General features: G+C 48.9%; 1 protein-coding gene across 2 annotated transcripts in view; it reads left to right on the top strand.

The window, feature by feature from the left end:
- The window catches only part of RAE1 (ribonucleic acid export 1), a 340,130-nt gene extending 322,150 nt beyond the window's left edge, over window positions 1–17,980 (top strand). Inside the window, exons 12-13 of one of the 2 annotated variants that reach the window (XM_069651101.1) lie at window positions 16,988–17,078; window positions 17,825–17,980. In XM_069651101.1, the coding sequence (XP_069507202.1) occupies window positions 16,988–17,074 (87 nt within the window). In that variant the 3' untranslated portion in view covers window positions 17,075–17,078; window positions 17,825–17,980. Of the gene's footprint in view, window positions 1–16,987 lie in introns of both variants that reach the window. The other variant, XM_069651100.1, reaches the window with a different exon arrangement.
- The last annotated feature ends 4,325 nt before the right edge of the window (window positions 17,981–22,305 follow it).

Here is a 22,305-nt window from a genome sequence, read left to right as displayed (position 1 = left end):
CTTTTTACAAACTGATTGCTTGGTCTGCATTTTAATGGAATGATTTGCAAACTTTCCCATCTCTGACTAGCCTTTTCTCGCCTTTATTTTATCAACTACCATTTACTGGTGCAACACTCCTAGAATTTGCATCAAGGTTCAGACAGCAGTTAGCCTTTGCCTACATTGTAGTAAAATGCATAAACAACTGCCCTCAATTAACCTTTTTCAAATAAGGTTTGTCATTCCCAAGACACAGCCTTTCTCTTCTGGGATTGTACTGTTATGTATTTGTTTAGCTCCGGTATTTAGGGAAAGCAATAAGGAACTCTTCTTTTCTGGTCTGTGATTTGCAAACCAGTGCATGTCACATACTGCTCTAAACTGAACTAATCAAGTCTACTACAAAGAAGCTTGTAGCAATTCCATATACTGTGAGAAACCTGAAGGTATTCTCACGCCTAGATCCCCTCCGTCCTCTTCTCATGTGGCCTGGGAAAGGCCATCTGTTGGGGAGAATTCTCAGAAATGTGCTAATTCCCTTCTACCTTAGAGAACCCCAGCTCTTTTGGATGGACTTCACTTTTTATCTCTCATGTGATTATGTGATTTATTCTGTTTCTTTTGACTTTGGAGTCTGACAAACTCCATAGGCATCATCTTTACGTTGTGTCACACAGCACACCTTCAGTGCAGTGGCACAGGGACGTCTCTTAGAGTTCCTTCCCAAAGGTTTAAATACCTGATCTTGGTGAAACTACTGTTTACAGGAGCAGTAAAGTGAAATTTACTTAACTTACTTTTTGTAACTTTCTAGACACAGTATTTTACCATAGGGTGTGGAGGGGTTTTGCTTGGTCTAGTTTCTCATGTAACAATTTTATGTTACCCTTTCTACAATTAATGGCTGGTGGCAGTGGTTTACTTTTTACTACCATTGTATGTTTTTACCATGGGCTGCGTTCGCAGTCAAAATGGCCCTGTTCTTCTTTTTTCACCATTTTCTGTTGGAAAGGTCCTTCTTACCCTGCGCGCCAAATCAGGTTTGGTCTCTTTGTCCGCTTTGTCTTTGGCCGGATTCACGAGTGTAGCCCACCTCTGGCTCCAGTATGTCTGGCAGGGGCAGGAAGTGAGGGAGCTGCCCGAAACTCCCAATGCTTAATCCCCTTGGTTACAGGAATGCAACCAAAGGTAATTGGCCGGCCGGCTGTTCGGCAAGGACAGCCACTCTGCTGTGTGATTGACAGCTAGGCTGGAAGGAATGGAAGAAACCTGCATAAGGGGGGAGGGGTTGGCTTGGAAGGCTGAGTCGACCACTGGACGAAGGAATCTGAAGAAGAACTTGGAAGAGACGCCTGCTGCATCTCCTGGACTGTTGGTTTTCCCGGTGAAACCCTGCTGCTGTGCTGAAGCTCTGAATTCGCCTCCACTAGAAAATCCCTGCAATGACGATTTCTCCCTTTGCGTTGATGGGACCGATTAACTTCAAAGTAAGCCGCCTGAACATCCTCTCGAAGCTGGTTGCGTTTCCACTGCAGTTGCTGCTGGAATCGAAGAGCAAGGGAGAGGACCACCAGATTGTCTGCATTGCTTTTAAGTCGGGCCCGAGTGCCAGGAAGATTCTCTGGACTTCCCTGATGCAGGACTGACCAAGCCTGAGCCACCTCAACAGAGTTCTGGACCCCAGAAGTAAGGAAAGTCTGAAGTAGTATCCGAGATCCACAGTGTTGCTATTTGCTGTCTGACGCGAAGAGCTGAAACACTGAAGGGCTGCTGAATTGAAGTTTGCCCATTGCTGCCGCTGACTGTCCCATTGCAGAGCAGGAGTCCCCAGACGTCCTCCCTCTTGTCACCACGACAGGCTCAGGAACAACCGGATCTGCAGAGCTGTACAGGAAGAGAAGCCAGCTGGAACCATTTCTCCTAACCAGAGGTACTGTAAAGTCTAGTAGAACTTGCCTCTTGTTGTGTAGCCTTACTTTCTCTCAGTTGAGTCCTGTCTTGGTTACCTTGCAGAGTTGCTAAAGCTTTGCCCCTCACAAGCCTCCCAGCTTGTGGCCCTTCAAGTGTTCTATTTTCAACAAACATTTCTACAAACATTGTGCAATACTTTTTGCCTACCCGCAAAGATCTTCAGCTCCCCTTGACATTGTGCAATTAACATTGGCTGTCCTGGCTCCCTGAGTGACTCTTCTTAACTCTTACCTCTGACTCTGTGCTTTAGCCTTTCCCCCAGGAAAGGGTTAACTTACCCTGCTTAGGAAGGTTTTTAAAAGTACTTGCCAGTTTATGAATCATTTGTTAACCTTTGTTTTATTCCTCTATTCTATCTTTTCCACCAACCTCAGTATTGCTCTAAATGTACCAGTGATTAATCAATGTCCACAGTGTCCCAACCATCGTAAGTCACCTGAGGGTGTAGGACGTGTCTGTGTGCCATCCTCAATGGGTATCATCTGTTTTAGAGAAACTAAGAGTGTGTTTTGAAGCATATTTAAGTGTTACATGTTTTGCTCCCTTTCTGAAGAAGGCATATGTAATTGACTGTGAAATAAATTAATTGTTTTATCAAAAGTGTAAGTGCTTATTTGGATAACTGCATTGTGAAACTGTGTCACAACATTACTGCTTACATTGACCCCTCTTGAGATAAGCCTGGCTGCTTGACCACACTAGCAACCTGTGTAGTTCAGACTTATACCAAAGATTGGGTCCCTATTGCCAGGAGGTCAAGGTTATTGTAGTGCACCTAAAGGGTACTGCATACAATCTTGCCTAACACTATCGTTCTTGGATCCCGTCCCTGGGGGTGGAGAAGCAAGGGAGGATCAGCTGAGTGGAAGGTCCTTAGGAACTGGGAGTGCGGTCCCTTAGGCAAGACATGGTATCCCCATTATCCTGTCGCGACTCAACCAAACCCTCCCCTGACCTTTATGGGTTATTGCAATATATCCCTCAACAGTACTGAGGTGAAGAGGCAACTAAGAGTAATGTACACTACACACTTTCACTGCTTTGGTACTGGGACGAGGCAGATGCCTGCAGGGCGCTGTAAGCGTCAGGCATGTTCCCGTAATTATGGTTAGGCAAGTCGCATTGAAGACCCACACCTGCAGCGTGCCATGGGGCTGCAGGTGTATAAAAAGAGACTGGTAGAGCAGAGCAGGGAGCAATCGGGAGGCCTTAGTGGAATAAACCAGTAGGGCGCCATGCTCCTGAGGAGGCAGCCCTGGTGGGACCGGACGAGGAGCCAGGAAGCCAGCAGACTGCCCAGAACACTTACAAAGCCAGTGGGCTGTGAAAGCGTTGTCAATCTGGGAGCATCTGTGACCCATGTTCAGCAGCAGGAGCTGCTAGAGAGCGAGGACACCTTCTGAGTCCGGAAAGCAGCATTCCGGTCGCCGGCGCATGAAGAGAGACATGCGGTGGGCGAAAGGAGTGCAAAAGGGTGAGTTTCGCGGTCGCCACAGTGAAGGAGAGGGAACCACCGAACGGAAGAAGCCACAAGCCGGTGAGTGTCGGGGAGGACATGTGTACACTGGGGCGCTCCTACAAACATATATTGAATACTGAATGAATGAAACTTTAATATCAAACAAAACTAATGTTTATTGAATATCTAATTGAATGAAACTTAAAAAATCAAGCAAAACCAATACTTATTGAAGGGAATGGAACTTTAAAAACATCAAAACCAATGCATATTGAATCCCGCACTGAATGGAACTTTATAATTAAGCGGCATGAATGCCTACTGAACACCGAACGCTGAATTGACTGAAACATTGAGATTGAGCATCCTAAGTGTTGAATGGAATAAATCAAGTAAACCAAATGGATATTCCCAATGCCCAGGGGAAAATTAATTGGAGAAAAGGGCACAAGTGTGACAGTCATAAGAACGTGGGTGTGAGTAAAACACCCTTAACTGAACTTTTGTGAATAATGGAGAGTGACTAGGCCAAAGACTGGAAAGGATGTCTGACAACTGGTGGCAGATTTAAGAGGCTGCTGAGGAAAAGCCAAAAGATTGTAAAGGTACACATTGAAGCCAAGAGTCTGGGATCCTGGTTGCGCGACCTGTGATGGGTGGACCGTTTGATCAGACAACTGCGCCTAGACCAGTAAGCCCTACATATTGGAAATTTAAAGACATTGTGATCGTGAAGATAAAGTCTTGGGAAGGTGAACTCTGAGATTTAAGGAGCTGCATTGTGTGGTCTTGTGAACGAAGCCTCAATGCCTTTTTGTTTTCTATGAACTGTGTTGCTTGTAACTTGGGGAAGGAAACCCCGAGAATTGGTTTGGAACTACATCACCGTGAACTGAAAAAAGGGAATATTGAAACTTTTTTGTGGAATTTTCTTATACTTAGGGAAAGGGAACTGAAAGAAGGCTGCAAGCTGGGCGAAGTTCTGAACTTGAGTGAAAACGTTTTCTTTTGATTTTGACATAACTACACGTTGGTTAGCAGTTGTGAGGGCAAGTCTAGGTTTTGGACACAGACTTTTAAGTTGAACTGTTGGATTCAGACTTTCCTTAGTTTTATTCAGGTAGGGAGAGCCCACCTCCGCATTGGGCAAGTTAGGCCTTCTACCATCCTGACATTTATTTTAATAAAGTATCTTATTTTGGGATCTACATTAAAAAAATGTACATGAAAAGATTGAGTTTCAAACTTGCAAAGCCGACTTGGTCGCATTTTGAAACTGGAGCTTTTTGGGAATCTGTTCATCTGTTCTCCGCTTTCCCTTTAATGTATGCAAGGGACACCCACACAACCCCCTGCTCACCTAGTTTGATCCTGGGCGCCCAGCTCAACACTATCTTTTGTCTTGTCTACCCCCTCGGAGGAGAGGGTGAAAGCCATCCTAGCGAAGGTTTAACGGCTGTTGACAGTGTCCATCGCAACAGTCCGGTCCATCAGATCTCTGTTGGGCAAGATGTCCTCCTGCATCCATCTGGTTCCCTATTGCAGACTCCAGATACAGCCCCTTCAGGAATTCCTAGACGCTAGGTGGCTACAGGGGAAGGTGGTTGAGATCTTTACGGACAACACCACCACCATGTTTTACATCCATAAAGCGGGCAGGATGTGCTCCCCTCTCTTTCCTTGGAAGCCCAGTCCCTATGGCGTTGGGCCATTCTTCAGGACATGTTCCTCGTCCCATTTCCCCTGGCAGGTGTCAAGAACACCATTGTGGACTATCTCAGCAGGCAGCTGTGGTCCTGTCACAGTTGGGAGCTTCAACAAGCGCAGGTGTCTCATCTCTTCAGCGAGTGGGGTCTACCCCAGATTGACCTCTTTGCGACACCTGCCAACTCCAACTGCTGGCAGTTTGCATCAGATATCCTCAGCCGAGGAGTTTGGGGGATGCCTTTCTCATTCCCCTGGAATGGGCTCTTCCTGTACTCCTTCCTTCCGATTTCACTGCCGTTACGTGTGATCAACACACTCGGACATTACCATTGCAGGATGGCCCTCATTGCAACAGTGTGGCTGAGGCAGATCAGGTACTCTGACCTTCTCCATCTGTCAGTGGTTCCAGCCATCCAGCTGCCTCCACTTCCCGACCTTCTCTCCAGAGAAAACGGAACAATCCTGCACCACAACCCAGCATCACTGAGCCTCACTGCCTGGCTCATGCAACCCTATCGTATGGGCACTATTTCCTGCCGCTAGAATGCAAAAAAATCCAGGCCAAAGCCACAGCTCCCTCTGTTTTCTTGCTACAGGCACAAATGGAAGTGCTTCACGGTGTAGTGCAGGGTGCATCGCCGAAGACCATGCCGCTGTGCATAACTGCTCTAGTCTGGCTCACGCCTCCATCGTTCATCTAGCTGCCATAACCGGTGGCTGCAGGCAAGCTCTCCCTCTGGTCGCAAAGTCTCGTCAGAGTTCCTCAAGGGTTTCTTCAGGACTTTTCAACCAGTGAAGGCTCCTGCCCTGGGAACTGAATGTGGACTTGTCTAAACTGATGGGCCTGCCATTTGAACCAATGCATCGTGTCCCTTTAAAGTTTCTACTGTGGAAGACCGCTTTCCTAGTGGCGATTACGTCCACCAGGTGGGTCGGGGAGATTCAGGTGCTCTCCTGCAAGCAGCCGTATTTGTCCTTCCATGCTAAGGTGGTTCTGCACTCTCATCCCACCTTGAGGCCAAAGGTTCCATTCGACTTTCACCTCAAGGCGCCTTTGGTTTTGCCAGTGTTCTTCGCGAACCCTTCTACACCTGTTGAGGCGGCGTTGCATAAGCTGTACGTTGCTCGTGCCCTCAAGTTCTACATGGCACGCACTAAAGACTTTCAGGAAACTTATTATCTTTTTGTCAATTTTGGTCCTGTTGGACACGGGAAGGCTCTGTCTAAGACTTCCATATGGCATTTCTCTCTGGTGTTCCTTTTAGGACCATTTTTCTGAAGTCCAACTAAAGGCTTAGTAAAACCATTCAACCGAGGCAGTGCAAGACTCCACTCTTAGTATAAGGCTGTACCGCCTGAGTTCAGGGTAGCAGAAGACGGAGCAGCCAGGCTTATTTTAGGAGGGAGAGAGGACTGTAGAATCAGTACAAAGAAATTGTAATACAAGTGGTCCAAAGAAACACTATGTACTGGAAAAATAAATGGTTCATTTAAATACAAGTAGGCCCATATAAATCTTGGGGGAAATAAGTATTATCACATATCATATAAACACATAGAAAAACACAATACTATGCTTGAAGATACAAAGACCAAAGCATATAACCTAATTTGGAAGACCCAACAGGAGTTCTAGGGAAGTTCGATCTTATCCAACAAATTCAGTATAGGTCACACCTACTCTTGGGGAGTAAAACCAATAGTTACTTTTTAGATTACTTTCAGTAATAGAAGGGTAGTAGACCCTAGCAGTTGTTCTGTGACGCTCAGCAAGAAATCACTTAGTAAGCCAACTGGACAATATACCTTTTGTGAATAGTGGAACACTTATTGTAGGTACTGTAAAAACCTATACATTTTGTGATAACCCACAGTTCTCCAGCATGGGGTCTGGCATGGATTCACATGCTCATGAATATTCCCCGTCGTCAGGCTGGGAATCCTCAGTAAAGAAAAAACCAGTATCAGTTTGGTTTCTGATCTGTCTTTCGTAGTAATAACCAATCACTGGTCTCTGCGTCATACTGACCACAGCCAATGACTGCCCTCTACCTAAGCACCGCCTCTGGCAGCCATCTTCAGATTTTTACCGCACGTTCATGTGTTGGGATCCTCGTGCTATTGCTCTCGAGCGTTAGTGCTATTTTTTCACGTTTTTTCTCAAAAACTTCGTTTTTTCGGTCAAAAGAGCCTCAAGCTCCACCGACTCTCCATCCGATCAACGGGGACCCGTGTCGGATTCGTCTGCGCCCCTCAAGGGTGAAGATTTCGTCGAGCTACGCTTTTGGAGGACTCCAGAAGTTTCTCAGGCCCGGACATGGCCCAGGAGAAGGGAAGCTCGACGCCCGGAAAGCTGTTCAGGATCTGCCCTAGACGCACTTGGAGAAGGACTGTGCGTTTTGCGGCAACATGTCGGAGCGGACCATGAAGGACCGCCATCAACGTCTTGCCAAATGGCTGGAAGGGAAGAGCCCGTCAGGCGAGAAGAAGAGGAAGAAATCCGAGCGGGCTTCTAAGACCTTTGAGGACGCCCCGGCGACGGGGGTCCAACACACGGCCAAGCACCGCGAGTCCGCTGGCACCGGGAGCGCCGAACGGTCGGGCTCTACGGGCGCCAGGCAGGGCGCACCCTCCCCGGCACCTTCAGCCACGAGCCAACGCTCTGGGTCGGGTAAGAAGAAGGGCGAGCACCCGGCGAAGCTCCTGGAGAGGCCCCGGTCGAGCTCGAAGGCCCCATCGGAGGGGGAGCGAGGCAGTGTCCCCCCCCCTCAAGGATAAGGCGGTGAGCGCACCTAAGGTGGTGAAGGCCTTAATCCATCCGGCCAAGCACCGCGAGTCCGCTGGCACCGGGAGCGCCGAACGGTCGGGCTCTACGGGCGCCAGGCAGGGCGCACCCTCCCCGGCACCTTCAGCCACGAGCCAACGCTCTGGGTCGGGTAAGAGGAAGGGCGAGCACCCGGCGAAGCTCCTGGAGAGGCCCCGGTCGAGCTCGAAGGCCCCATCGGAGGGGGAGCGAGGCAGTGTCCCCCCCCTCAAGGATAAGGCGGTGAGCGCACCTAAGGTGGTGAAGGCCTTAATCCATCCGGCCAAGCCCTCTATCGATACTGGCGCGGCGGCCCTGGCTCAGCTTGTGGAGGCTACACCAGTGGTGGCGACCTCGGGGCTCAGTCTCCCTGCCACCTCGGAGGGAGTCCTCTTTTGTGCCCATCGATAGGACCCCCGTGAAATCCCTGGCGGGGAAGAAAAAGGGGGGGCAGGGCGTCGTCGTAGATTCGGCCTCAACCTCGGAGGAAGAGCTGATCGAGGTCTTAAGCCACGGCCTTGGCGTGGAAGAAGACCGGCCCTTCGGGATGGATCCCGACGCAGGTGACGACGACATCGTCGAGGGTGCCGACGGGGCCCCTGATCGCCCGTCGGATTCCCCTCTGCCAGCGCCGCAAGACAACTCGGCGGCCATTTTGTTGGCTATACAGTCCTTATGCTCAGAGATAAGGACGAGACTACCGTTGCCGACGGAGGAACCTCTCCCGTCGGGGGATCCTGAACCGGGAGTTCCCCCGCCCAAGAAAAGGAGGATTCACCCTCCACCTCCTTTTCAGCCGTCGCGCCCCGTCCAGCCCTCCTCCCCGTCCACCCGAGGGGATGATACGGGGACTGACACGGCAGCGACGGGTACGGACGACGAGGATCTACCGTCGTCACCTCCCACCAGGGCTTCTCCGCCCGACGAGATTGGATCGTTCCACTCCATGATCGCCAGGGCATCCGAGCTTTTCCAACTCTGCCCTGAGGAGAAGAAAAAGGAAGGATTCCTTTATCAACGGCGCGAGGCCAAGAGGAAGACGGTCCTCGCGGTGCCTCTACTGGACGACATTTGGGATGAGGGCCTCACCCTCCTCAAGAACCCTTCCACGACGCCAGCTAGAAGAGACCGGTACGAGAAGAAGTACCGGGTCCCGGACGCGGCCCCCCTGTGCCTCCGGGCGCAGCCTACCCCGGACTCTGTCGTCTCCGCGGCGGCCAGGAAGAAAGCGGGGGGGGGGGGGTGCGGCCTCCACGTCGACTTCCCCACCGGACGGCGAGGGAAAGAAATTGGACGCTATGGGACGCAGGGTCATCTCGTCTGCAGCGACGACGATTAAAGCGGCCAACGCCTTGGCTATCGTGGCCCGCTACGACAGGGAGCTATGGTACAAACTGGCTCCCCTGCTGGACTTCCTACCGGACGACAAGAGGGCGGATGCCCTGGAGATCCTACAGAGGAAGGTGAGGTGGCGTCGGACCACGCCATCACTATTGCGACGGACATCGCCGACACTGGGTTTCGCCAGTTGGGCAACGGCGTGTGCCTTAGGCGGCGTGGATGGCTCAAGGCTACGGACTTCCGTCAAGATGTACAGACCAGAGTCCTGGACATGCCGTTCGATGGGAACAACCTGTTTGGGAAAACAGTGGACGATTCCCTTCAGGCCATTAAAGCGGACACTGAGACGGCCCGGGCCCTTGGGGTTCTGCAGCAACGACCGACGCCCTTTCGGAGCAGCGGAGGCAAGGGCGCCTCCAAAGAATCCGGCGGCGGTTTCTCCACCTACCGTCAAGCGGCCCGCTCGTCGTCTCAGGAGGCCTACAGAGGACGAGGCAAGTCTGGCGGACCCCGCCGTCGTCGCCAAGGAGGTCAAGGCGGCAAAGCCTCGTCGAAACAGGATTGAACCGGCCGTGGGGTCGGGCCCCCACCGAAGCACCCCGGTGGGAGGCCGGCTGGCGAGCTTCGTCAGCGTGTGGGAGTCCATCTCCACCGACCGTTAGGTGCTGGACGCCTTAGCCCGGGGCCACGCGCTCGAGTTTCAAAGAAGGGGCCTGCGCGTCCCCCCCCCCCCGTGGCCAGGAAAGAGCTTCACGTCCCTCAGCTTCTCCTGGAGGCAAAGGCGATGCTCAGGAAGGGCGCCATCGAACTCGTCCCAAAGAGGCTTCGGGGCTCCGGAGTTTACTCGAGATACTTCCTCGTGAAGAAGAAGACGGGAGGATGGCGCCCCATCCTAGACCTGCGACGTCTGAACAAGTTCATCAAGGCGCAGAAGTTCCGGATGGTCACCCTCCAGCACGTCCTGGGGCAGCTGGAGGAAGGAGACTTCCTGTCGTCGTTGGATTTGGAGGATGCCTACTTCCATATTCCCATCCTAAAGGGGCACCGAAAATTCCTCAGGTTTGTGGTCCAAGGGCGTCACTACCAGTTCAAAGCCCTCCCCTTCGGACTACGGTCGGCACCCAGGGTATTCACCAAGTGCCTTGCACCGGTGGCGGCGCAGGTGCGCCGCGAGGGGATCCATGTCTACCCCTACCTGGACGACTGGCTCATCCGAGCCAAGACGAGGGAGCTCGCCGTGGAGCACACGGCAAGGACCGTCCAACTTCTCACGGACCTGGGATTCTCCGTGAACTACGCCAAGTCCCACCTGGTACCCGCGCAAAACGCACTGTTTCTGGGAGTGAAGCTCGACGGTGTCCCTTCTGGCCTCCCCGTCGGAGGAAAGGACCAGGTCCATCCTGGGCAAGGTACAGCGGATGTTGGTTTCCGACGCGGCCAAGGTGAGGTCCATCAAGTCCCTCCTCGGAATGATGTCTTCTTGCATCTACCTCATTCCCATGAGCAGGCTCCGGATGCGCCCGTTGCAGGAGTTCCTGGACGCGCGCTGGATCCAAACGACGGGCGGCTTCGAGGAGAGGATCACACTCGACGAGAGTTTCCGCCGAGCGGTCCGGTGGTGGGGCATCCGCGCGCATCTGACGGCGGGCATGGACTTCCAGACCCCAGACCACCAGGAGACAGTGACCACGGATGCCTCCCTGGAAGGGTGGGGAGCGCACACCGAAAACCTGCACGCGAGAGGCCTTTGGCTCCCGACGGAGAAGTCCCTCCATATCAACGTCCTGGAGCTCCGTGCAGTGTTCTGGGCCCTCAGGTCCTTCCTTCCGTCCCTCAAGGGCAAGGTGGTGAGGATCTTCACCGACAACACCACCACCATGTTTTACATCAGGAAACAGGGCGGAACCAGGTCCCCAGCGCTGTCCAAGGAGGCGCAGGACCTGTGGCATTGGGCCGTCGCCCAAAGGATGGTTCTGGTGCCGTTTCATCTGGCAGGGATAAACACCATCGCCGACTCACTCAGCAGGGAGCTGCACTCGTGCCACGAGTGGGAACTACGGCAGGATCTAGTGGATCGCCTCTTCCGACGGTGGGGCACACCCCAGATCGACCTGTTCGCGACGGCGACGAACTCCAAGTGCCGGAGGTTCGCCAGCAGGTTTCCCCAGGCGAGGAGCATGGGCGATGCTTTCTCGTTCCCCTGGGAGGGCCTGTTCCTCTACGCGTTCCCTCCTTTGCCACTGCTAAGCCGGCTCGTCAACCAGCTCAAGAGGTCACGGTGCAGGATGATCCTCGTCGCACCTGCGTGGCCGAGGCAGATATGGTTCCCGGACCTTCTGGACTTGTCAGCGTCCCCGCCAATCAAGCTGCCGGTGGACGCGGATCTACTCTCCAGGGAAGGAGGCGCCATCCTCCACCACGACCCGAAATCGCTGAACTTGCAGGCCTGGCTCCTGCAGCGCTAGAGTTTGGAGGATACGACATACCGGCCGACTGCAGAGAGGTTCTTGCAAAGGCCAGGGCGTCCTCGACTCTTAAATGCTACGGACACAAATGGAAGAGGTTCTCTGTCTGGTGCCACGCACAGAAGATTAACCCTCTACGGATTACGGCTCCCCAGGTACTGCCATACCTGCTGACGCTGGCCAAAGCTGGACTGGCACACGCGTCCATCAAGATTCATCTTGCTGCGATCTCCCGATACACCAGAACCACGGGCCGGACGTCCTTGTGGTATCATCGTCTGGTGAAAGAGTTCATGAAGGGACTGTTCAGATCGTTCCCGCCGGTGAAGGCTCCGGCCCCGGCGTGGGAGCTCAACGTGGTGCTGACCAAGCTCATGGGACCTCCGTTCGAGCCTCTGCACTCGGCCCCGTTGAAGTTTCTGTCATGGAAAACAGCGTTTCTTGTGGCCATCACCTCCGCACGACGGGTGGGAGAGATCCAGGCCCTTTCCTGCAAGGCCCCGTACTTGACTTTTCACGACACGAGGGTAGTGCTCAGGACGCACCCCTCCTTCATGCCCAAGGTACCGTCGGACTTCCATCTCAACGAACCCTTGGTGTTGCCTGTGTTCTTCCCGTCGCCTTCGTCGCCGGCTGAGAGGACTTTGCACTCGCTGGATGTGGCTAGAGCGCTGAAGTTCTACGTGGACCGCACGAAGTGTTTTCGGAAGACGTCACAACTCTTTGTGAACTTTGGACCTGTCAATCAGGGGAAGGCTCTCTCGAAGGCTTCCATTTCCAGATGGCTCTCCGGCTGTATCATGTACTGTCATCGGTTGGCAAACCGACCGCTGCCTGGCCGTCCGAGAGCCCATTCCACCAGAGCGATCGCAGCTACCACGGCGTTCCTTTCTGGTGTGCCCCTGCTGGACATATGCAGGGCTGCTACGTGGAGGTCGACGCACACCTTCACGAAATTCTACTGCGTCGATCGGGATTCCAGGGAGGAGTCCAGGGTCGGCCAAGCAGTGCTGCGCAACCTGTTCGCCTGAGGTGAGCCTGGTGAGGAGGTAAGATGCTTAATGTTGAGTTGATGTACTGCTTAATGTTGAGCCTTTGCCACCTCCCGTGGTTGTGCATGTGTGTACTGCTATGTATTCTTTATTCATGAGCATGTGAATCCATGCCAGACCCCATGCTGGAGAAGGAACAAGTTACTTACCTGTAACTGTTGTTCTCCAGCATGGGTCTGGCATGGATTCACATGCGAACCCTCCCGCCTACCCCTCTGTGGCTCTTCACTTGGTCATACTGCCACTTCACGTGCTTCCAAATCTGAAGATGGCTGCCAGAGGCGGTGCTTAGGTAGAGGGCAGTCATTGGCTGTGGTCAGTATGACGCAGAGACCAGTGATTGGTTATTACTACGAAAGACAGATCAGAAACGAAACTGATACTGGTTTTTTCTTTACCGAGGATTCCCAGCCTGACGACGGGGAATATTCATGAGCATGTGAATCCATGCCAGACCCATGCTGGAGAACAACAGTTACAGGTAAGTAACTTGTTCCTTATACTAGGTGAGTAAAACCTAAGGATGTAATATTCTATTACAGGCACTTTTTAGATCAGTAAAACATAGATTGAGATAAGCAATAACTTGTGTAACTTATTTTAGGATAGCAAACAGCTACCTCAAGCTGAGTAAAATCTATATACTTTTTAAAGGAGCTATCAGCAACTTAAAGGCAGGTATTAAACCTCAGGCGGTTTTTATGTCGGTCTAAAACAGACCAGGGAAAGCAAAACCCAGTGTTACACTTTATGAATGACTTGAGGTTATTCTAGGTACGTAAAACCTAATACAGAGTTTAATCTGGACAGGCTAACAGCAAGTCGGGGCAGTAAGACCCAGTTGGGAATCTATATACATCTATTCTCTGAAAGAAATAGTTGGTGAAGCCAACGGCATTACTTTTGGGAAAGAGGCCCAGCCAATTTACAGGTGAGTAAAATAACCTTACATCTACTTTCTATTAGAATGGCAAAACCATTTCTAAGGAAAGAATATATTCTTTTCAGAATGGTAGAACATTACTACGGTAAGTAAAATAACCATACATATACTATTCAGAATGGCTGAACATTTCTAAGGTAAGTACTTACTTTTGTAACTGTTCACTCTGAGTTAGTTACCAACCAACTTCTTCTGCAAGTAGGTCACTTTTAAACACTTATTCTCTTGTCTAGGCAAAAGGCCCAATTCTTAGAAGGTTTTCCCTTATTCTTGGAGCATGAGTGTGCTCAGTGGCAGGTGGGTCACTAGGGTCTAGTGTCCCACAGGCAGGTCAGGATATGTTCTTAAGTAGCAAAAGTCAGAGTTTCTAAGGAAGACTGTTAGAACAAGTAAGTCATTTTAGAGTTAGTTGAGGGTGCGGGAGCTTCAGAGAAGATGCCCTAGAAGGATTCTGCAGTGGGCCTGGGTGAACTGGATGAGTGGCCTCCCAATCACAGAAAACACCCCAAAGCTATCTAGAAATCACTAGAGACTTAAGGTAAGTAAATACCCAAGCCAGCACAGTACCTCAACGCAGAAGAAGAATTTGCAGCAGGAGGAGTTCAGGATCTGCAGCCAAATACCCTGTCGTTGAATTCCTTCATCAAGAAGACAGAAGACCAGACACTGGAAGGACTTTTGCAGCAAGGATTACTGGGAAGGCTCTAGGTAAGGTTTTCCTCACAGCTGGATGCGGCTCTGTGGATTTGGTGCCTTTTTCAGGGGCACAGAAGAAGACAGAATATCGCTGGTCGGATTCTCGTTGTTTGCACATTCCAGCACTCTGGTGAGGGACATTTTGGACTGCAATCGTGCCTCTGGAGATCCAGCAGGATGCCCACAAAGTTTCAGCGATATTCGAAATTTGGAAGACCGTGCACTGCACAATGGCTCGAGGTCCCAGGGAATTGGGGTATTGAAGCCCCCCGCAAGGTGGCAGCACAGCGTGAATGGCTCAAAATGCAGGTCTTCAGTATAGTGGGTCTCACCAGGCTCTGGGTCGTCGTTTTCAAAGTCCCCAGGTTGATTGAAAGGAAGGGCTACAGCAGGATCCGTTTGCACTGCAGGTTCACCGGTCACTGGAAATCGTTTCAGGTGCAAATTCTTAATCTTCATCTTCGGTTCCATTGGCCGATTTACTCTTCAGCTTCCAGGATCTGACTTTAATGCAAGAACCCAGCCAATCAAACAGTCTTACAACATTCAAACTTGGAGGTGGAGGGGGCAGTTGGCAATCCTTTCAGGACAGCCAGCCTTCCAGTTTGTACTGGAATCTCAGGCTGCAAGACAAAGGGCTGCAGAGATTTGGACCCCTCCCTCGTTTCCTGCCTGCACAGAACTCTGGAGCTTGGGAGGGGAGTCCACAGGACTCCCGCCGAAGATAAAAAATCACACAAAGGAATTTCCCACCGTGGATGTCGGGGAAGGATCAAGAGAGCACAAAAAACGCAAAAATGGCGAAAAACTACAACGGGGGCCATTTTGGTAAAATGAGCACCCATGGGTGCCTTTATCGGGGCTGTGCCAACAGCCCACGGTAAAGGTGCACCGAATTAATAAAAAGGTTCACTGCCACCAGCTGTTACAAAATATCCCCTTTCTCATTTTAAATGTATCTCCCCAGCACGCTACTTAAGGTGAGCAAAAACTACGGTTGGCAGAGAAAGTCACAAATCCACAGCGCTTGTGTATCTCAAGGATGAAGGGGAGGTACAACAAGGCAGCGGGTATCTGTGAGGTGTGGTTGTACTGCCAATACAAGACCACTGATAAAGTCCAAGAAAAACACGAGTGAGTCCCAGCCTCTCTGCGCCAAGAAGAGGTACAGATTGAGGAATGATTTCCAAAGAATTTATTTGGAGCATAGAAAGGAAAGCCTGACACGTGTTTTGAGCTTGAGACAGCTCTTCAGCTGAGGCTTAGGTTCAGCTAAAGGACTTCACAATGTAAGTGGGGACAATGCCAGAAATTAATTGTCGAATGGCCTCGCAAGTGCGGAAAGGCTGAGCGACCATGGAATTGTCTGCTGGGATTCCAGTGGGTGGGGCTTGTTTCACTTTTAAAAAAAAAAAGTAGAAGGGATCCAAAGATCCTTTCTACCCCTGGGAACTGTAGTTCTCACAAGGTTAGCAAGAGAATGTTAAAAGGGGAGCCCCTAGGGCAACCCAGCAACAACAGGCACTTATTGCCCAAACGTTGTCAAAGAGGGTTACTTTTAAAAGACACTATGGACAGTCTTAAAAATGACACCCATAAAAAGAGTAAAAGATTCTGAGATCGTGGAAAAAGGTTCCCACTCGGAGGTATAGAAAAAAATGATCTACCAGTAAAAGCAAAGGTTCTGGGGTTGACCCAGGTCAAGAAGATTTATCATTACTATGAAAATCTAACCCAACACTTCCCCTGCTCGACATTACAGGGCTGCTACATGGAGGTCTACCCACACCTTTACAAAATTCTACTGTCAACAGGGATTGCATGGAGGAGTCCCGGGTCGGCCAAGCGGTCCTACGTAACCTGTTTGAGTCTGTTCCAGTGGTAAGTGTATTGCTTCTTTGAGCCTTGCCACCTCTGGTGGTTGTGTATATGTACTGCTGTATAATCTTATTCATAAGCATGTTAATCCATGCAAGCAAGAACCCATGCTGGAGAACAAACCAGTTACTTATTTGCAATTCTTGTTCTCCAGCATACGTCTTGCATGGATTCATATCCAAACACTCCCTCCTTCTCTCATATGGCTCTTCTTGGTTCATGCTGTCACTTCACGTGTGCTACAAAATCTGAAGAAGGTCCCCAGGCATGGAGCTTAGGAGGAAGAGTGCCATTGGCTTGGGGCAGTATGATCCAAAGGACACTGATAGGCTATAGGGGAGAAGATCAGTTTTAGTGCTTTCTTTTTACCGAAGATTCCCAGCCTGGCGACTGGGAATATTCATGAACATGCAAGACCCATGCTGGAGAACAAGAGTTATAGGTAAGTAACTTGTTCCATACTGCACTGTTTTGAAGTCTCCATTGTTGCGTTGTATTGTGCTTTGATTTGTATATATTTTTTTAAAGTCAGAACCTAGTAAAATCATTAAAAAAAATTCATTAGGTCAGCCTTCCAAAGAGCTAGCGATGCTTTGTCACTTGTCCCAGTTAATTTCTCTCTTTTGAAATTTAAGGTCTGCAATGGTCGACTCTGAAGGTCACCTTAACTGTGGCTCTTTTCTTTTCTAGGGGCATGAATTTTACAACCCACAGAAGAAAAATTACATTTTTCTGCGTAATGCAGCAGAAGAGTTAAAACCACGGAATAAGAAGTAGTTTGGTATGTTGTACAGTATGCTCTTTCTTTCCTATGGAAATCTGTTTTCGGCCGTAAACTTGTACTAGGTCTTATAAGTAATATCCATTGAAAAGCATTTAACTACCCACTGGAAGGCAACATTTAAAATCTTCTGAGTACAATGTGTTCTGTATATTTGTGATGTAGATATGCCAATTGCAGGGAAAATACAGGACTTGTAACTTGTTCAGCCTGTATGTTATGATGACTAAGCAGCTTCTTTTACGTTAATGATGGGTGGGTGACACCTTGATTATTAAAGTTCAAATTTATATTTGTATATTTTTTTTGTAAAAAGAAATCTCCTCTTGCACTTCACTTTGGTAATGTATAGTGCACAACTGAATGGAACATGCACCTTTTGGTCTTCCATGAAATTCTAGGCAGTTACCCATGTGTTTGATCATCACTAAACTGTAGTTGGGTATAAAATATGATGGAAGTCTTCAGCAAACTTACTTTGTTTTCATACTGAAATTATAGCACAGCCGTGCAATGCCAGTGTGCTGTTTTTACAGTGCCTTTTTATCACAGCACAAGTGCTTGAAAGGCACTTTTTTTAACTCTTATGTCATAACTAAGATCATTGTTACTGTTCGTGGGATAGTTTGAGATATTAAAGTAACTGCAAGTGAGAACATAGCTGTGTTTTTCCCTACATATCGCACATTTTACTTGTTTGTTACTACCGAACAGCTGCCAAAATCTGTATTTGTTTTCTCTTTTAGAAGTGAACAGTCGTTACTCCTGTTCATAATTATTTGTGAAAGCGTTTGGGGCCGGCATGTGAAAAGATCTGCCTTAATGTATAAAATGGATGTATGACACATTGATGCTTATTCGTGTACTTTCTTTTTTTAATAAACGAGCATTTTTGTAGACAATCTTGTGTGAATCTTTTCATTTTGTGATGTATGCCATGAGCCATTTTTCTAAATAAAAAATTGTCATTTTTGAAGTCCAGGAACAATTATGAGCCCAGACTATCTGCATTAGAAACTTTAACAATTTCTTTATCCGTTTCATATGATGTCTTTATTGTAATGTTATGCTAGTTTTCCCACCAGCCATTGGAAAGTAGTGCATGTACTGCAGCCCGCATATTTTTTGAAATTTCTGCCTTCTTTCTTTACTGACAAGGTATGAGCTCTCTTTTGAAAAACATTTTCCACTTAGTGCTTTTACTTTCCATCTCCTTTCCTCCTTACTTATGGCATGTCCTACCTGGTAAGGGAGTGGGACCAAATCCTAATGCTCCACAGTATTCAATTAAAGCTTCATGCAGCAATGTTTTGTCTTACAGCAGCACCTACAGTCCAAGGTTTGCATAAAGAGGGCCTGATCACTTGCAGCCCGTAAGCTTTTTTCTGTTGGGAACTTTTAGTTTAGGCATAACATGCCGTCGAGCATCCAATATAAAGTTGCTGAATGGTAATGGTGGCACTACCCATGCACGCATTTCCCTGTACCTGCGAATGTAGGCGAATGTTTGTCATTGCCCTTTTCCTGTGACTCTGAAAGTGAGCAAGACAAATGTTTTATTTGTTAATTGGCCTTCCTACCACAGGTTTGGCGACTCTTGAGATTACTTCCTCGGAGCGGACTTGAGTTGGCAATGTTTTCAACAGTCACCAGGGCATGTGATAAAGCTCAGCACCCACTTTGGCCAGTGTTTTTGTCGCCATCGTGCCAGACATGAGGTACATAGAGAAAATCGCATGAGCATGGTTACCTAGTTGATTTTGGCTGCATGCTAGGACACTGCAATTAGAATGGCCCCTAGAGTTTTCTTTTACATTGCTGCTCTTCCTCCCAAGACTTCGGAGTTCGGTCTTCTTGTGACCGCAAGAGGCCTATAAACCTGGAGGCTTGTTGGGGAATATTTTCATTTCTGTGATAATTTCCTCCCACCTTAGAGACCCCCTGCTCTTTTGCTGGATTTAGGACTTTAATTTTAATTCCAGAATAAGTAGGACCTTTTCTTACGCCCACTTTTGTTTTTCCCTGGCCAGGATGTTATGTTTTCAGTTTTTTGGAGTCTGACAAACTCCACAGGCATCAGCTTTTTGTATGGCGACACACAGCACCTTCACTGCAGTGTCACTGTGAAATCCTTTGGATTTCTCTTAAGGTTTAAATACCTTTTCTTGAGTGAACTACTGTTCCTAAGAGTAGTAAGGTGAAATTGATCTTGCTTACCTTTAGTTTGTAGGTCCAACACACACCATCTAATGTGGAGTGCTGGTGGGTTACTTAGTAGCCCCTTATCCTACTTTCCCATGTAACATGTTTTGTTACCCTCATTACTTTAAATGGCTAGTGGCAGTGGTTTAATTTTTACTATCAGTGTGCTAGTCTACCGCAAGCTGAACCCTCAGCTCTAGTACAGCACCCATGGGTGTCCATTTTGTCAAAATGGCCCCTTATTTTCACCATTTTATGTTCGTGAGGTCTTTTTTTGGCTTTTACTCTGTGCGTTGAGAACGATTTGAGCCCTTTGTGTTTTGCCCCTGGCTCCAGTGTGTCCAGAAGGGGCAGGGAGTGAGGGAGGGTCCCAAAGCTCCCCTATCCTTTGTCTGTAGGAATGCCTGAATGAATCCAGTCCTGATTGGCCGGCTGGCTGTCCTTGAAAGGCCAGCCACCCTGCTGTGTGATTGGCAGCCTAGGCTGTGAATGAATGGGAAACTTGCTTAAAAGGTGATGATTTTGGGACTAGAGACGACCACTGGAAGAAACATCCGAAGAAGAAATTGTGAAGAGAAGCCTGCTGCAACCTACTGGACCTTGAATTGCCATGTGAAGCCCTGCTGCTGTGCTGACCTCCTTTTTCACCTCGACAGAGAAGCTCTGGACGGAATGACTTCTCCCCTTGGGTTGGTGGCAATAACTAGCCTGTGACTAACTCCACTTTGGCGCCATCCCCGAATTGCTGTGCCTCTACAGTCTTGCAGAAGCCCAATGCCAGGGGGCGAGTGTCCATAACCGAGTGCAACATCGTCCGTGGAACGAACCCGGCCAAAAGCTCCAGGAGCCTCCTAAGGACATTCCAGAAGCAGGAAATCCTGTTCGAGGGAGCAAGTAAAGTCCAACCGGAGATATTAGTTTTGCATCAGTGCAGTTTGCGAGGTGCTCAAACACAGAAGAATCACTGAATCGAAGGAAACCCACTAGCAGCGAAGTCCTTTCCGGAGTACTGCCGCAGGAGCCCTCCAGATGTCCTCCCTTTTGGCTCCTCAACAATGGCTTAGGAACAAGGGTCTGCTTGGCTGTAGCAAGACGGAATCCAGTTGAACTACTGTCTTCAAACCAGAGGTACTTTTTTGGCTTTTGGGGTACTTGCCTTCTTGCCTTAAGTCGTGCTTTCTCACTTGAGAATTGCACTTGCTTAACTTTCTGGGTTAATTTCGACTCCCCTTTGCACAGGCTTAACAGCTCATCTGCCTACAGTGATTTTCTTTGAACTATCTGACTTTGTGAAAGACTTTATCCAAGAAGTGCCTCTGAAATATAGACTTTGCCCACTTGACGTTGGCTGTCCTGGCTCCGTAGAGGCACCTTTCTGAATCCATTGACTTTGGCCTTGGTTCCCTCATAAGTTGTAATTTGTTGAACACTTTTACTGCTGGGAAAGGCTTACCGAGATTTCATTGGAGGATTCCAAATGTCTTGTAAGAAAGTATGTTCTAACCTTCCTATTCTTTCCTTAACCCTTCCTTTCTGAAACACAGAATCTAAAAAGTATATTGTTTGATAAATGCAATATTATCCTTGTTATTGAAGTCACTTTAGGGTGTAGAACAAAAGTAGTAGCATAACCAAAGTGTATTTGCCAACTTTATTGATTTTGAAAAGTGATTCCAAAGTTTGCTCGACTGTTACAAACAATAGCCTTTTTGAAGAATGCTTAACTAAAACTTGATGTGTAAATGAATAAATATATATTTATAATTTAAACCTTGAGAGTGTAAGTGTTACTTGGGTACTTGTATTGACAGATTTCATCTGTACAGCTCTACAGCTCACATTTGCCCCTCTTGGCTGCTCAGTCACACTACCAACGTGTGTAGTACAGACCTATACCAAAAGGTGGGTTACCTATTACCAAGCAGATACGTCTTGTGTAGTCTCACACAGTGTGATTGCACCAATTCTTACCTAACAAGGCTGTCATGTGGCTTGTGGCCAAAGCATTCACTGACCTTCACAAAATTGATGAGTGCACAATGGTTACACTCTTCCTCCCACCATCCACCCTCAGGCATTGTATTTCCACTAGACACAGAAGACACGGGAGCTCCCTGGACAGGAAAATAAAGGAAAAGAGAAAACGATTGCCCTCCCACAGTTGCTCACCATTTAAGGGCATGTAATTTTACCTCCAGAAAACACAGGTGGTTTCTCAAGAGTCACTGGAATATGCTCCTGTACTGGTGCCTGCTGAATAAGTACAATTGCATTTGGCATCACCTTCACCCGCAGTGTGAGTTCTTCAGATGCTGGCGATCTCTGCAAAGACTCTTGAGGCCGACATCTTCAGCCCCTGTGCTGACCTCTGTGCATGGGCCTGCTGCACCTTGTTTTGTCAGCAAAGGTTTGTCTAACAACTGCAGCCACACACATTAACCTAGTTCTAGCAAGACAGTGCCAGCATTGTACAGCGTTCTGCTCCCATTTCTACCTTAAGTGCCTAAACCTTTAGCATCAGTGATGCTGACCTTTGGTCGACACCACCCCTGAAATGGGAGCTGTGGTTCCAGCCTGTAGAAAGTACCTTTGCTAGATTCAAGTGGATTTTTTGTGATGCTCAGGACCTGTCCTCTAAAGGACTGCAGGAACCGAGGAAGACGCCCAGACCTCGTATTTGCTTTGAGTTTATTAAATATTATATACAGAAGGTGAACTAAGGGTAAAGGGGAACTACCCAACCAAAACAAAAATGTAATTAAGACAGAAAATGTTTGGATCAGCTTTTCCGGGTAATCGTTTTTTGCTGGCTGTGGCCACCAGTCCTCTTGGTACTTGTGCCAAGCTTCTTGTCTTCAGAACACGCTGGTGGTTACGCTACCTCCTCATGTCTAATGTTGCAGGGTCACATGGATCCCAAACCCTCTTGTTACTCATTTGGGAATGTGCCAGCATGGATTTTTCACCTTTTTCCTCCTTGGTGTTGCAGGCTCGCAGGATTCCCAGACCCTCTTCTTGCCTTTTC

The sequence above is a fragment of the Ambystoma mexicanum genome, chromosome 3p (assembly GCF_040938575.1).
Source record: "Ambystoma mexicanum isolate Mex_15411 chromosome 3p, UKY_AmexF1_1, whole genome shotgun sequence".
NCBI lineage: Eukaryota > Metazoa > Chordata > Amphibia > Caudata > Ambystomatidae > Ambystoma > Ambystoma mexicanum.
Note: the sequence above shows the minus strand (reverse complement) of the source record. Positions and strands in the feature narration are given on the sequence as shown.